This window comes from Argentina silus, assembly GCF_951799395.1.
Source record: "Argentina silus genome assembly, chromosome: 12".
Classification (NCBI taxonomy): domain Eukaryota; kingdom Metazoa; phylum Chordata; class Actinopteri; order Argentiniformes; family Argentinidae; genus Argentina; species Argentina silus.
The window spans coordinates 8,160,366-8,176,039 of record NC_139666.1 but is presented as its reverse complement, the minus strand read 5'-3'; the positions used below and the strand labels follow the sequence as shown (position 1 = coordinate 8,176,039).

General features: G+C 44.0%; 1 protein-coding gene across 1 annotated transcript; it reads right to left on the bottom strand.

Moving 5' to 3' along the window:
* Positions 1–4,630: 4,630 nt before the first annotated feature.
* Positions 4,631–14,229, bottom strand: LOC310813235 (alpha-1,6-mannosylglycoprotein 6-beta-N-acetylglucosaminyltransferase A-like; the record flags this gene model as incomplete). The annotated part of the gene is made up of 17 exons (XM_083682098.1): positions 4,631–4,832; positions 5,087–5,244; positions 5,341–5,415; positions 5,523–5,636; positions 5,989–6,135; positions 6,457–6,606; positions 7,443–7,576; positions 7,930–8,063; positions 8,494–8,613; positions 9,146–9,315; positions 9,622–9,804; positions 10,103–10,147; positions 10,958–11,047; positions 11,606–11,685; positions 13,016–13,225; positions 13,815–13,949; positions 14,061–14,229. The coding sequence occupies 17 exons, from the start codon at positions 14,227–14,229 to the stop codon at positions 4,631–4,633; spliced, it is 2,316 nt and encodes a 771-aa protein (XP_083538224.1).
* Positions 14,230–15,674: the final 1,445 nt, after the last annotated feature.

The window sequence follows — 15,674 nt, the reverse complement described above, 5'->3', positions numbered from 1 at the left end:
CTCACATCGCCAAGACCTAATTGGATCCTTTAAAAGTAGAATTTGACTTTTTAAGAGTTAAAAAGTTCACCTCCTCCAGTGAAACAGACTGTGGAAGTAGTGTTTAGTGATAGTTGAATTCCATAAGTATTGTTAGAGTCTTTCCTAGAGGAGCCTCATTAGCCAGGTCTCCACAGTGGTGCTGCTGGCAGCCAGCCAGCGTTCATAGCCTGCCGTGTCACACCAAGTGAATAAGCCCCTTTTAATGTCCACAGAAGGGCTTTCTCATCCCGCCCCGTAGAATGATCTCCGGTTTGTTTGTGTGGTGGCGGACTACGAGGGAGACACATCTCAAATAGCCTCAACACGTAACATCAAAGCACTTTTCTATAGACAATTCGATTTTCTAAAAAAGTAGTTATTCAAATCAATTTGACTGTGTGGTATATGGAATATGCGAGCCACCCACCCACCATGTAGTTCGCTGGCCTAACTAAAACACACAAATTCGGAGGAGGCACCGTCGAAGCCTGGGAGTGACTGGAAACACGGTTGGTCTCGTTGGCACACGCGGGCAAGCATAGCGTTGGCACCACTGTGGAAATGGAGCTATTGACCCACCACCTCTGTCTGTCTGTCTGTTTGATGAGCTCCCTGGTGCCCTACTGTATATGAGGCTCCAGCCATGGTTCTCTGAGATGAGGGTGTAGATCAGGGGAGGCTGGTGGAGGTAGAAATCAGAGGACAGGCTCATTGAGATGCCTGGGATGGAATGAGGAAGGATATCAAACACGCCTTCCCCCGGTGTAGATGAAGTGGAGAGATACAGAGAGAGGAGGAGAGGTCACACAGTGTGAGTCCTACTGTACTGCTCTGTGCTGTACCCTCCTGAGTATGTCCTCTCTGTAGTGTTTATCCAAGTTTATTTACTGACAGATCCCGGGGGGGGGGGGGGGGGGGGGGCGTCTAGTAGACTACGGTCCTCCACAGAGAGAGAGAGAGAGAGAGAGAGAGAGAGATGGAGGGATGAGAGAGACAGAAAGAGAGAGAGAGAGAAAGACAGAGACACTTAAACAGCAGGGGCAGACCAGCATCTGGAGGGGTATATGATATGACTGCCTCTTGAGCAGTGGTGGTAAGCCGTCACATGGCCCACCATACAGTGTGTGCATTCAACAGAGGCAGGCAGGCGAGAGGTCTGGAGCAAAGAAGGGAGTAGTTATCAGTCAACATCAACTTCAGGGTTCAGAGCCAAAAGCAAACTGTTGGCATTGACGGAGATGAGACACGTTGATTTTCACATGGAGAAGCTGAAAAGAAAGCACCCATATTTACGGAGAGAAGTACAGAAACACAGCCTTTCTCCTTGACAACGCATATGTACAGTAGTATTCATATGTTAGCACAAATTATTGTCCCACTGTGAAATAGAGGGCTAGTAAGTCTTACTGTACACCAGATAGACTTAGCTCCTTTGTTTTATTCTTGACAGCCTTGTAAATCCCGCCATAATGATAACAATATCAGATAGTGTCTGCAACGTTTTGTGGGCTCACCATGACTTCAGTATCCTGTACTAGTCATCTTTTTCAGTGCCATACTTGCTCAAATACATAAACCATGAGGGTTAAGTTATAGTTTTTTGCTTTGTGTACCTTATTTATCAAGACGTTTTATGTTTACAATGATGCATTTTCAGTTTGTTTCATGTGTGTACGTTTATAGCAGTGAATTATAAGCCACTTAATTCTACTACTTAGACTAGCTGGTCTATTGTTGACGCAGGCATATTGATATAATGTTGGTTTTCTTCGGCATATAGAAAGTAATCACAATCTTAATTGCTTGATCTTGTTGAATGGATCCTCTTAGTTTTCCCGCCAAAGTACAATTCCTAACATGTCATGTCAGTAGATCAAGTCGCTACGATCAGTGTTTCTGTGCCATGCTTTACGTTTACAGTAGATATCAATCATTTCTACTACCGTATAGGAAAGGTTACCTGTGGGTTGTTTGGCGAAAATGCACAAATCCCCACATAGTCTGCATGGCCTGACAATAAGCACAATGACCAAGAAGAGGCCATCAGTCGCTATGCAGATCAGTGACTGCTAGCAGCTAACTGTAGGTACATTAAACCACACAGCACAGTAGGAACGACTTCTCTCTCTTGCCATTTGCTTAGGCTGTCTTTGCTTCCCCCTCATACTAGTCATTGCCAGCACGTTTTATAAATACGTAAATTACTGTAAATACAAAACATGAAATGTGTATAGATGTTTGATTCACTGTTAAGGTACAGTAGAAGCTTTTAGGTATAGAGAATGTGTCACTATAGCCAGTGTCACAGACAGATAAAGGATTGCTATTTGTTCTTTTACTAATTAGATTATTAGATTGAATTCAAGTCTTTTAAAGTCTTATATCTTTACACTGTACGTTATTATCAGATGCTATCAGTTAATACACTGTAAATGTGTAAAGTAAGAGTTACTCTTTATCTGAATATGAAGTATCGTGGGTTTAGGTGACTAAACTAGACTACTCATCTGTTCAGCTCACCAACAGCACACCGATTTGTATGGTCCACTCCCCCCTCCAAGATGACAATCGTTCAAGTCTAGAATGACTTAAAAATGACAAAGCACAGTGACTAGGTACGTACTCAATGTCATCCCTAGAAGAAGCACATAAATACGCAGAATGAGTCATGTTTTTGTTTTTAACAAAAGACAAGGAAGGAAATGGTTATACTTCGTAGAATAATATGCTCTAATAGTGTCATAATACTGTACGATCATCGTTTAATGATGTCCATGTGAGGTGCTACAAAGAGAACAATCCCATTCACCCATACCGCTGACAAATTGTGTAACTGGTTCAATTCTGAAATAGTGAAAAAGTCAAACTGTTGTACAGTTATGGTCCAAAGCAGTGTGTACTGTCACAATAATACCATATGAATATCAGTGTATGACGTTTCATTGTCAATTGAGCTGTGCATATAGTGTTAGATGATTATTCTGTGGCTGCGATAGACTGATGTTTAGGAGCAATATGGATTTTGTAATGACTTCACTGTATGAATGCGTCTTCTCAACAATGTTGGAATAAGATGACAGTGTTCTTGTAAAGCTGACTTCTTACTCAACATCTCTAGAAATTCCCATTTCAAAGCTGTGAAGGGATTTTTATTTTTCAGATATAATACTGTATCTTTAATGATGTCTTTTTATTTTTTAATGAATGAATTGGCCCATGGGTTTTACCTCATAAGTACTGGGAATATGACAGACAGGGATACATAGAAACACACGCAGGTACCGTAGGTGAGCAACCACAGACACACATGCACAATCTCACAGTGTGCAACCATAGTGATGCCTTCTACTAGTCATTTCATTGAATTATATTCTAGCAATACTACTAGCCCTTTCTATTGCTTAGCTTTGCATGGGCTGATAGACTCTAACCTTCTACAATAGGCCTAATTTATACTTTTAAGCTTATCCAATTTAAATGCATTCAAATACAGTACACACAGACACACACACACACACACACGGCTACATTTCAATTTACAATAAGGCTGTGACCAGCTTGAAAGTAGTGTATTTGTCTGATTGTAAATATTTCAATGGTATTACAGATGATGATGATGTAAACACTATGTATATTTATTTAGGATGATGTGGAACCTCTGTCACAGTGGAAAAATGTATTGAAAAATAAAGTATCCTGCTTATTCATCAAAAATGTTGACACATCTTCTCATCTTTGGCACATTACATGCTAAAAGATTTTCAGCCTTGAACCCACAACAAAAATCCTAAGATACGTACTTATCTTAAAACACAAGATGTGTACATGATAGCCCATTCTGATACAAAAACTGAACATTGAGGGATGAAGTAAGTACTGTATTTGACCAGCAGGGGTCACCAACATAACACTGTGGGCTGTTGCAGGTGTGGGCAGTACCAAATAACGTACGCTGACTTGTGTACAATTTGTAATGACGAACATGTTTTGCCAATGTTGTTGACATACCCAAGTGCAGTACAATCATTCTTCATAAATAGAATAAAAGAGGGCAACAGAAACATCTGTAAACACGGATGTGAATGTTTACTTATTCAGCATAGGGCAGCAAAGCAACCAACCATTTTATTGGACAAAGGCTTTCAAGGTTTTCCCTGAGAATGTAGCTTGCTTTTCAGACACAGTATGATTGTTTCACTGTATGCTTGTTCCATTCATTCTAACTTACATCTCAGTGTCTTTGTAGTGTAGTCTCTGATAGATGGTGTGTTAACGGCCATACTCCTAGTTTCAAGTGTGATGTAGCTCAAGTTCTCTCAAGGCTTCTAAGAATCTTACTTTCATCACCTCCTTTGACAAGTCAATGATTTGATAGAATTTCACCCTATTGCCTCATCCCATGCTTGTTCAACCTCAATGCAAAGGAAAACTCGACAGCCTGGTGTCAAAAAAGGGCAAATTACTGATAAGAATGTTACCAGGCCAACAAGCTGCTTTTTCTGATCATGAGAGAGAACCTTTCACTCCGAGGCCCTCGTCACAGAAGCCCGTGGTCCGCCTGATTGGTCGTCGCAGTGCGAGAGAGTAGGGTCATGGGCGTTGGTGACCTCTAGAGACAGTCCTTACAGAGGGCAACCTGGTCCTTGATGAAGTCTCGACAGGGGCAGACGCGCGCCAGGGAGCCGTGAGCGCCGGCGCAGCTGAAGAGCAGTGCGTCCGACTGGAACACACAGTGCTTCATCGCAGCGCTGAACGCAGGCAGCGCCACTGTGGCGTTAGAGGACCGAGCTGTTTCACACTCCACACCAAACCTACCACAAAGCAATCAGGAGGTATGGACAGTTGAAGGCTGCACACACGCGCACACGATTACATGACTAAGGTTGGCCTCCATTAGGCCGACTAGTAAGGGAGGCGAGCCATATCAGCGTTGAGCCTTACATTGAGACACGTATGCAAAAGAGAAGCTGATTTGACTTTCAATAGCAGAAAGCTATTTGCAAAGCGCTCGACAGAGGGCATCGGTGTCATGTTCAGATGGGTAGTACTGTTTGAGATGACTCACCTGGCCAGGTCCTCGGTGCTGTTGAGGTGTCGGAAGTAGGACGGCTCGCAGATTAGCCCCTCCCTCTGACACACCTGCTTACAGGAAGACCCGACCTCTGCCACCTTCACCCGGAGCGTGCTCAGCGGAGGCCACCTCGCTGGGCCATGGCAGAAGTCCTAGGAGATGAGGACAAAGTGAAGGAGGATATCTTCAGTCTCTCTCTCTCTCTCTCTCTCTCTCTCTCTCTCTCTCTCTCTCTCTCTCTCTCTCACCTGGTTGTGAATGAAAGCGTTGACCCTCTGGAGCATCCCCTCACAGGTGAACTCATAGGGCAGGTAGGGCTCAATCTGGAAGGAAGAAACATGCGATAGGAAATCCACATATTTTCCCTTGTCCTTATATTGAGGCCCTGTGGACACCAAGGACGAGTGACAACTCGTGTACTCTTTACTACCGTTTGGTTGAGGATGGCCTTGATGGCTCGTTCCACCTCTGAGTTGTTGTTTATGTCGATGGTCCATACGTAGGGCTCTCCGATGGCCTCGGCATAGGGGTGCTGGGAGGTCACCTTCGCAGGGGAGGAGAGAAGCGGTCAGCACTCAATCACAAAATTGCAGGGATAAAGAGACTCCTCTTCATTCTCTACATTCTACTGAACACAAGTCACTGTCTCACTGCCATTTTTCCACCCTAACAGAGGAAAAAAAACCTTGATGCTCTCCATATTGATAAGGGAGTGAGCCTGTTTGGACTATAGATATGTATAGATAAGAAAAAGAGAACCCAGTACAGGGGAGGCTGGTGGAGATAGGAATCGGAGGACGTGTTTCATACCATTCCTCATTCCGTTACATGCATTACAATGAGCCCGTCCTCAGATTTCTACCTCCACCGGTCTCCTGTGACCGACAACCCCTGACCTCTCGGCGGGTGGGCTTGTCCTTGAAGAAGTCTGTGTTCCTTCTGCTCTTTGGGGGAGTGAACCTCGGATTGAGGAAGGCACACCCATTGGCTATGGCCTCCAGAGGGGCGGGGCCCTCGTAAGGGAAGGACAGTCCCACAAACAACTGCAGGGGAATCATATGTATTATTACTCCAAAGCCACTGACTTAGTGTTCATACTCGACAGGAATACACAGTGTAAGAGCTGGTCACAGTGTACACTGGTTAATCCCCAGCAGACAATGGCTGTTTTCTTTTTGCACCACAAGATGGTGGCATTGGCCAGCACACAGTAAGCTCCGAGTAGGATTATAAAGTATGCCATTTAGCTGACGCTTTTATCCAAAGCGACTTACATTGCAGTGAGTGCATACATTTCAGTATATATGGTTCCAGTGGGAATCAAACCCACAACGTGTGTGTGTGTGTGTGTGTGTGCTCCTCACCTTGCTCTCCCTGAGCAGGATCTGTACCTTCCTGCCAGTTAGGAAGCCATGGTTCTTCACATAGCTTGGCAGTCGCTTTGAGTTCTTCTCATGGACCGTCCCGTGGATCTCAGTGTAGTTGTGTATGAGATCCAGGTACTTCCTCTTACCCTGCAATACCAAGAAACACAAATACAATCTGGAAAAGCTCCGAAATGTATTTTCTGAGAGTTTAAATGGCATCAATGGCATCCCTGTATGATACAGTATATAGGCCTTCTGTCTATGTGCGGTAGGTGATGGATTAGTAAAGTTGTGAAGCTGTTGACCTTTGTGGTGGAAATTCTCCACTGTAGTATTTCAGCAAAGGTTAGATTCAAGATTCAAGGGTCTTGTTAAGCCACAATATAAGTCCATTATTATACTTGCAAGCAGAGAGACACACCAGACAGAATTCAGTGAAATCTCTAAAGCAGCACAGCAACTTTCCTTCCTAATAGGGAGGGTTGGAGCACACCGTGCCTCAACCAAGGACAGAGATAGGGATGTTGAGGGTTAGAACATACAAGGGCTGTTTTCTCCCACAGTCTATTTCCAACCTTCAAACCCTGTTTTGCTCAGTAACAATGTCAATAAATTTCCACAACCAGCCTTACTATAAGGGCAAGGCCTAGTACATGGTTATAAGCAACACAGCAGTATTCTGTCTAAAACATTTCTATCAATAATATTTCTATCACAATCCCCCCTTTTAACATTTTACCCCTTAATGTTAACAACTTCTCAAGCCAAGCTTTATTAGTGAAGCAAAAACAATTACATTTCATTACATTTCAGTTTCATCAGACATTTCATAGTCAGGAAAAGGGAACGAAAAGTTGGGGGAAGTCAGGCGTGTCCTCTCGCTGTCCTCCTGATTTCTCAGCGTGATGAACCAGTGTCGGTCCCAAGGTAGTGTCTACCCACACTTGGCGTGTTGTGTACAGTCTCACTCTACAGTACGGTACCTTCCAGAACTCAGCCTTCTTGCCGTAGACCAGAGCCTGGTTCTGCCTGCCGACGGACCGGAGGTGCCGGGAGTCATTTGCGCTCAGCTGCCGCTCCACCACGAACCCCAGGAAGGAGTTGTCGGGCGTGTGGGCTGAAGGGGAGCACAGAGTGAAGGATTAGACTGTCCCTCAGCCCTCAGTAATCATCAACCGCTGACATCACAAACTGGATTGACACACAGTACTCGGCCAGATGTGTTAAGTTCCTTTATAAAATTAAAACAAATGTAAATACATTTTTTGAGCTGTCCAACAGGTATTGCTAAAAGCCGGGGTATTCAATGAACTATGAATAAGATTGACAAATCATCATTGGGATGCCAGTTTATGACTACAAAGACCAAAGCGAAGACAAGATCAAATTGCAATGTCCCCAAGGTAACTGACATTTACTGACATTTACTGTTCTAAATTATGTTGATCCAAGGCAGTATATCTGACATACGGAACATAGTGTAGAACTGCTGGGGGTTGAGGTGTAGCATGCCCCAGTAGTTATTATGGCCTCTCTCTGTGGCAAACACTTCATGGTTAAACTCTGGTTCAGTACCAAAGGAGTCCAACACCCGAATCACACACCTACATGCCACAAAACGGAAAACAAAAGATTTCGGTCGCTAACAATCACATTTCAACACGGAACAGCATTGATCTGAACGATGTGACAGAACTGGTGGATTCTGTTCCTTAGTACCTGCTGCCACTTCTCAAGACTGTTAGATTTATATTCCATAACAGCACAATACATACATTACATTACAAATACAGACACAGTTTACACGACTAATACAAAGCAGAATGTTCTGTATTCCTATTTGTTCTTCTTGTGAGACTGCATTTCAGTAGATGCTGCCTTATCTATTAACATGATGACTGTGACATATCCCCTGGCCTTGTATATATTTATGGTGTGGTTGTTGTTATTGTGGTTGTTTCATTGCTGTTTTTAGACCTGACTGCACTATGGATTTTAAGATATTGATTGATGGTTATAAACGGTGATGCTTACTTGTGGGTGACCCAGGCGTGACCCATCTCACTTTTGAACTGTTGCAGACCCACAATGTCTGTGTAAATCAGATCCATCTTGAGACCAGGGCGAGCAGACCAGTCAGAGGGCACCATGATCCTACAGTATGGCATAGCAGGGATAAATACAGAGAGGGTGAGACTGACAGAGAGAGAGAAAGAGGGAGAGAGAGAGAGAGAGACAGAAAGAGAGAATGAGAGAGAGAATGGGAGAGAGAATGAGAGAGTGACAGAGAGAGAGAGAGAGAGATAGAGAGAATGACAGAGAGAGAATGAGAGAGAGAGTGACAGATAAGAGAGAGAATGGGAGAGAGAATGGGAGAGAGATCGAGAGAGAGAGAATAAGAGAGAGAATGGGAGAGAGATAGAGAGAGAGAGAGAATAAGAGAGAGAATGGGAGAGAGAGATAGAGAGAGAGAAATGTACATTGATAGCAGATGAATAACAGCTAAAGTACAGCTACAAGTTCCTAAAAAAAAACTAAAATTGTATTATTTTAGGAGTGAAGAACATGAGGTTTTGACCATCTAAGGCCTTCATAATTCTGGTTTTGGAGAGCCGGGTTCCAACCCAGTCGATCGCACAGGCACCAGGCATGCACAGGTACAATATACCAGTAGGTGCTTACTTACTTCCTGAGATCATTGAGGGAGCCAGAGAGGTGGACCTGGTGGCCCAGGACGTGAAGAGAGCTGATGAGGTCGCTCCACTGGACCAGCTCCCCTAGTGGCCCTCCGAGGAAGGCCGTCTCAGCAATATGGAACCCAGAGGCCGCCGTCACCAGGCCCATGTGCACAAGGATCTGAGGGGCAAGAGCACAGTGGTAAACGTGATATTGTACAGGCACCTTCTCAATCTCAGTTTTCATCATATCGATTACAAATTCTATATTACCGAATCCCAAATGGATTCAAAATACAAGTATAGTGTGGTTGTGAAGAATAGGGGGCTTAACTGTTCCACACAACAGGGTCATCGGAGAAACAAACATCGGTGCTATTTAGACACCGAAAACTCTTCACACATTAACATGGCGGAGTGGACAGATGGTGGCAAGTGGACATGTGAGGGAATGTGTCATTTGGAATGGAGTGGGATTTGTACCAACCCTCTTGGGCCTCTGTTTGGCGAGGTCTTGCTTGGCTGACAGGGAACGGACAGCGTTCACCCACAGTTCCTCCATGCTCTGGATCCTTTGGAGGACCCACTTAAACTCTTGCCTGTCACCCATGGCCTGGAACAAACCCCCTAGACTGCTCCGCACCTCCATCTTAGAACTAGCTTCATCCTCCTGGGAGAAGATAGAGGGACACGTCTCAATCTCTAGTGCGGGTCTTCATTAAATGAGCTCATGGTCAACACGGTAAATCCTACCGGTCACACATCTGGATAGTTTTAACAATAGCCTATAGCCATGCTGCTAAGTCACAATTGTTTACTGTACAGCATATGGTAAAGTGGTCTACACTTAGGTTAAGGGTTAGGCATGAGTTTAGGGTAAGGGGTTAGGGTTAGTGTTAAAAACCTGATTTTAGGAGCGAAAAAGTAGGCCCTCTGCTTCGCAGCACGGCTTGTTAGTGACAACCCACCTTTGGGACCCCTCTGCCTGGGAGCACAGGACACCATCTCTCCACCTAACCCATGACACAGAAGAGGGGAGAATGCGAGACAGGTACTGTAGGGTCCTGAACACCAGGAGGTAAACCAACCCATATACATACAGAATAATTACACTGTATCCTTTATATTGTGTAAATGACCAATACAATGTGAATTTGAATACAGTTCATATCCGCTGGTGGGTAAACAAATCATGCATGCAGGTACTGTGCGACATGATTTGTCTGACAGAATGGTTTCTGTCAGACAAATCTGCAGGGACATGTGCTGTAAACACATCATGAATATTGTGTACACAGATACATTGTTTTCAGGCGTAGTCAGGGGCAGAGAGAGTGAGGCTTGTGGCTTTCTTAAAAGGTGCAAAATGTAACGTTCAAGCTTTCTAATGGGAATGACCCCTTGAAAAATATCTCATTTCAGAGTGTCTAGGGGTGACAATTGTTTACAATTGGCCAGGGGTGTTCCAGAGGAGTGGACTTCACTGATTTCCGCCTATCACTGGTGGCTGCCTCTTCAAATTGTACACATATGCAGAAACATAACAGCAAGTCCATTTTGGGGGGTTATATTATTATTAGGGAGGATGTTGTTGTTTGGAACTTTGAACTCTGTGGCCAGAGGTGGCAGACTTCCAACAGACTTACACCCCCGGCTCCTTCAATAACTGACTCATTAATTCTCTTTAACATGCATATCATTTAATCATTTCAGTTTTTTACTGTACTCATCGTACTCGTACAACCCACTGGATTGCATCAGATACATACACCAATACAGTGTATTATCATCATCAACACGAGGCTCTCATAAGCGTGACTCACTTCACTGAGGTAGATGAGGAAGGAGCAGGTGGATCCGTTGACCCCGTAGTTTTGATAGCAGGGGTCAGAGTGCCACATGTTCTTTAACCACTGTGGATCAGACAAGCACACTCTGTTATGGTTTCTCTGTCAATGTGCTGTTGACCCTGCATTACCACACGTTCAGCCTTCCCTTCACTTCACTTCACTTTCCACTGACATGAGTGGAAAGATACATCTCTAACTATCTTCCACCGTAGATTAAAGACCCATCTCTTCAGGCTACATCTTAACTGTCCCTCCTAAAGACCTCTTCATCCCCACTCCCCCCCTGTGCAAGTTACTGTACTGTAAATAATTTAATAAAAAAATAAATACAAAAATAAAACGTAATTCTTCCTTCTTCTAGCATTGTGACTGCCAATAGCCCCTGGTCCTACCATAGATGACTTTTTCTTATGATGACTGATGGATAGATGATTCACTTACATAGACAAATGTATTTGTTGTAAGTTGCTTCGGAAAAAGGCGTCTGCTAAATGCCATAAATGTAAATGAGTGACATGGTAATGTGTGTGACAGTGTAGGGATGTCATGGGGACAAGGTGAGGGTCTTGATTGTGGGACCATCTTAAGCAATGACATGAGGTCTTTAGAGCAATCACTCACTTCAATTTTATCCTGGCATGATGGGAAGCCATCCAAAGCTGGCAGGGGGCAGTCCTCATTGTTGCTGGTTGGTGGAGGGTCTACCAATAGGAAGTGGAGAGAATGACAATATAGCCAACATATACCAAATAGTGGAGCCATCAAATTTAGTGGTTTGTGTTATGACATGAGAGGAATAGGGGCAAGTCTTTATTCCACTTAGGTAATAATACAAACTGCTTAGCCTTATTACTATGCAATTACACAACTGTACTACGTAACATCATGTTAATGTTGTTCAAGAGTCATTACAGAGGTATACTACTATACCACGCAGGTATGTGGGTGACTTAAGGTAAAGTGTGAATTTGAGCTGTACAAATGGTCCAGGCTTTCTGTGGTAAACAAGCCTTGACAGGCAAGGGCTGTGGGTTTATTACTGCCTGCATTGTGTTGCTGCAGTTTCATCAGACCTTCAATCATTTCAATGCCACAGAGGTCTGAAATACTAAAGTACCCTCACATTCAACAGGTGGGCTCAACTGCTGGAAGTTTTGGTCCACTGTCACCACTGTCGAAAGGCTGCTGTTGAGAGGCAATCACTGGAAATAAGTTTTGGCTTAGCCCCAGAGGCCAGAGATGCAGGCCTCTGTGGCATGCAAATATTGAAGTTCTGATGAATCTACAGCAACATGATGCAGGGCAGTGTATGGAAAATACCTTGATAGAACTGTTTGAAGCATATACACTTTCATATGACTGATACAACTTGATACAACAACGCTGATTGATCAATGAGAAAGTCTCCCCATTGTTCTCGCTCTCTCGCCCCCTCCCTGCGTAAGCACAGGCCCATCAGCTGATAGACATTGTGGCGCCTACCATTATGTTTCATCTGTATAAAAGTCAACCTTGAGAATTGCCTCTTCAGACTTGCGCTGAACAGACCTCTGGATAGACGCTGAGCTGCTGTTACGCTCTTGTCTTGATTGCAAGCAATAAATACCGGACTCAGATATTGTGGCTACTCAGGACTTTATTTCTTGAATCTCACCTCCGAAGAGCTGAAGTACAGAGTGGCAAAACCTAGACATCCACCACAGCAGTAATGAACCAACAGAGGGTTTATCGTCTGTGGCCACTGAGACACTATTCAGCCAATTCTACTACAGAAGAAGTTCCCAGTCAGTTATACAGAAGCGTAAGGCCGAGATGAGGCATACAGACACTGTGACTCCGGTGTACACACTCAAAGGTTTACTCTGACTGACAAACAACACTGACGGGAAAACCATAAAAACAGGGGAGGAGTTTTATCGTGGCACCACCGACCCAGAATCACCCTGCAAGGCAGAACTAACAAGAGCCGTTTAGTTGTAGCATTCTAATTAATATAAAAAGTCAAATCTCCCAGTAGGTTGGGGGGGTCACCTGTGATAGAACTCTTCCTCACTTTGTCCTTCCAGAGGTCTTGGATCAGCGCCTCCATGCGTGTCACTTCCTGTTGGAGGTGGAGCTTGTCCGTCCTCATGTCCTGGAGGACTTCCTCCTTCAGGCGACCTCTTTCCCTCTCTGCCTCCAGATGCACCTGCATTAACTGCAGCTTATGCCTCTGACTGTGCAGCAGCTCAGGAAGGGACACTGGTCGAAATGGGATATGTAAGAGAACAGGGATCTACAAGTCGGACAATACTGTCCCAAGCAGAAAACAGTTGGAACGTTGGAAAGCCTTTTGGATGACTGCTCTCCTATTACATATTTATTATCGATTAGTAATGTTGGCCTTGTTGTCATGAACACAGACGAAACCGAGACAAAGCGTTATTTGATATCGACATCTGTTCAAAAGGGAGCTGCTTCCTGGGACAGAGTTATTGGGCCAAAGACCGGCCATGCAAATGACGCACAGCCATATACATCTGTGGGAATATGAGTGAAATCCGATGATGCACATCACTGCTTTGAATAACATACGCACCCACACAGAGGACCGTCGTAACCTGTTGCTTTCCTTAAATTGAAAAGCAATAGCAGTTAGACGTGGCCTTTCCCACTTGTACCAGTCACATACTGTAATTAGTTTGAAGCATATGTCTTAATCAAATAATGATTAAGACATATTTGTGACACAATCAGTGACTGTACTGTGATACCGGTTTTAAAGTGTTAAAACAGAGATTGGAGGTCAAACTCACCCCTCTAATGAGATATAATTATAGGTGCTGTTCACCTGCGCTGCGTGAAGCAGTTCTCTTCTTAGCGTCTTTGCCCAGGCTGATGCTGGTTCCACTGTTCAGCAGAGACTCGAATCTGACTGCGAGCTGCAAAAGCCTGTGCTGGCTCTGGTTAAATGCCCTCTGCAGGTCTGAGGGGGAGAGGGGAGGGGGGGGGGTGTACCACAAGCATGGTTCTGCATCATTTATTTGATCCAATATTCATCACATCAATACACTCCTCCCCAGCAGCCCTTACTCACCTGCCCATTTCTGGTTGTGCTGTGCTAGGTCTCTGACATACAGCTGGTCACTCCTTCCCTGGTCATCTGTGTGCACCTTAATGATGAAGTGAACCATCACCATGCTCCAGGAGAAGCCCACAGCAGCCAGGAGGATAGTCAGCCTGTGACTGAACAGCTTCAAGCCCATGGCTCACCTAACATAATCCCTCATATTGGAATTTGGCCTGATGTGATAATCTCCATAACGCATACATACGGCACTCTACATTGCATATTAATGACCAAAAAATATGTTTTAAGTAAGAAGTTATGGCTTGTCAAAAACGCAAAACTGTACAGGGGGGTAGTGGGGGGTGAAGAGGTCTTTAGGGTCATTTTGAAATTCCTGTGTTTATCCTAGATATTTTATACATTCAATAAAAACTGTATTACCTGCAAACTTAACTTGGTTGTGACGCAATGCTCTGGGACATCACAGATATTGCTGTGGGTCTGACTAGAGAAATGTCTTTAGTTTTACGATTTTTTTTTTTAAGGTAAACAAAAGCGGCTAAACAAACTGTCACAATACTCAGGGGATGTGTCGACAGTGACACGGCAGACATGCTAAATAGCATAACAATCGGTGGTCAAACGGCTGAGAAATTAGCAACAGCATCACATTGAGAAATTCGAAAACAGTACATAAGCACATCCCTTCGAGAGTTAGGCTCAATTCCATCCCATTCAGTCTATTCAAGAAGTAAACTGTCATTCCAATTCTACATTTTCCTCATTGAGGAAATGTGTAATTGGAATTTCGGTGAACTTCTTGAATTGACGAGATTGAAATGGAATTGACCCCACTCTGGTACATCTTGAGGTCATTAGGCTTCAAGGAAAAAGTCAGTCATATCCTGTTAGAAGGTGACCGAAGAACATGTCTTTCATTAACACATTATTATAAAATGGTCTGCCTACCTCTCTGGCAGTTTTGCCTTCTTAAAAGGTTGATAAGCTTTAAGACTCCTTTTATCAATCCTGAGAGTGAGTTACTCTATGAGAGCTGGACACAACATTGTACTGTGCCATGGTAGCGAGACATTATTCAAATGAGCCGAGCCATCCAGTCCTATTGTCCATGCAAATAGGCTGGAGAGACAGCTGAGAGAATGGTAACTCCCGTTCCTCCTTTCCCCACAAGCCACCTTGGTTAGATTCAAGATTCAACCAACCGTCAACCGTCAGATCTCTTTATGTCCTCTCATCGCAAACCTGAAAACCATTGTGTGGCTGCAATGAAACGAGACTCTGTTTTCCATATCTGTGATGACCCTACAGTCATCAAACAGGTATAATTAAAACTGCACTTTTCTCCAAAATATGAAACATACAATTGACACCAGTGAATAACCCTTACCCCCTATTTAAGAGTGTGTGTTGTCTCCTACGCTGGGTAGTTCAGCTCCCACAACCAGACCTAGCACCACAGTATGAGTATCAGATGATCTCTGATGGAACAAGGCCCTGGAAGAGGGCTGAAGCAAGTCCACTAATAATAACTAGAAAAATAAGTTCCAGAAGAAACTTCATGGGCTTGCAAAGTCTTATTTTGGTACTGGAAAAGGTTTAAAGATTTTTCGATAGATAGAT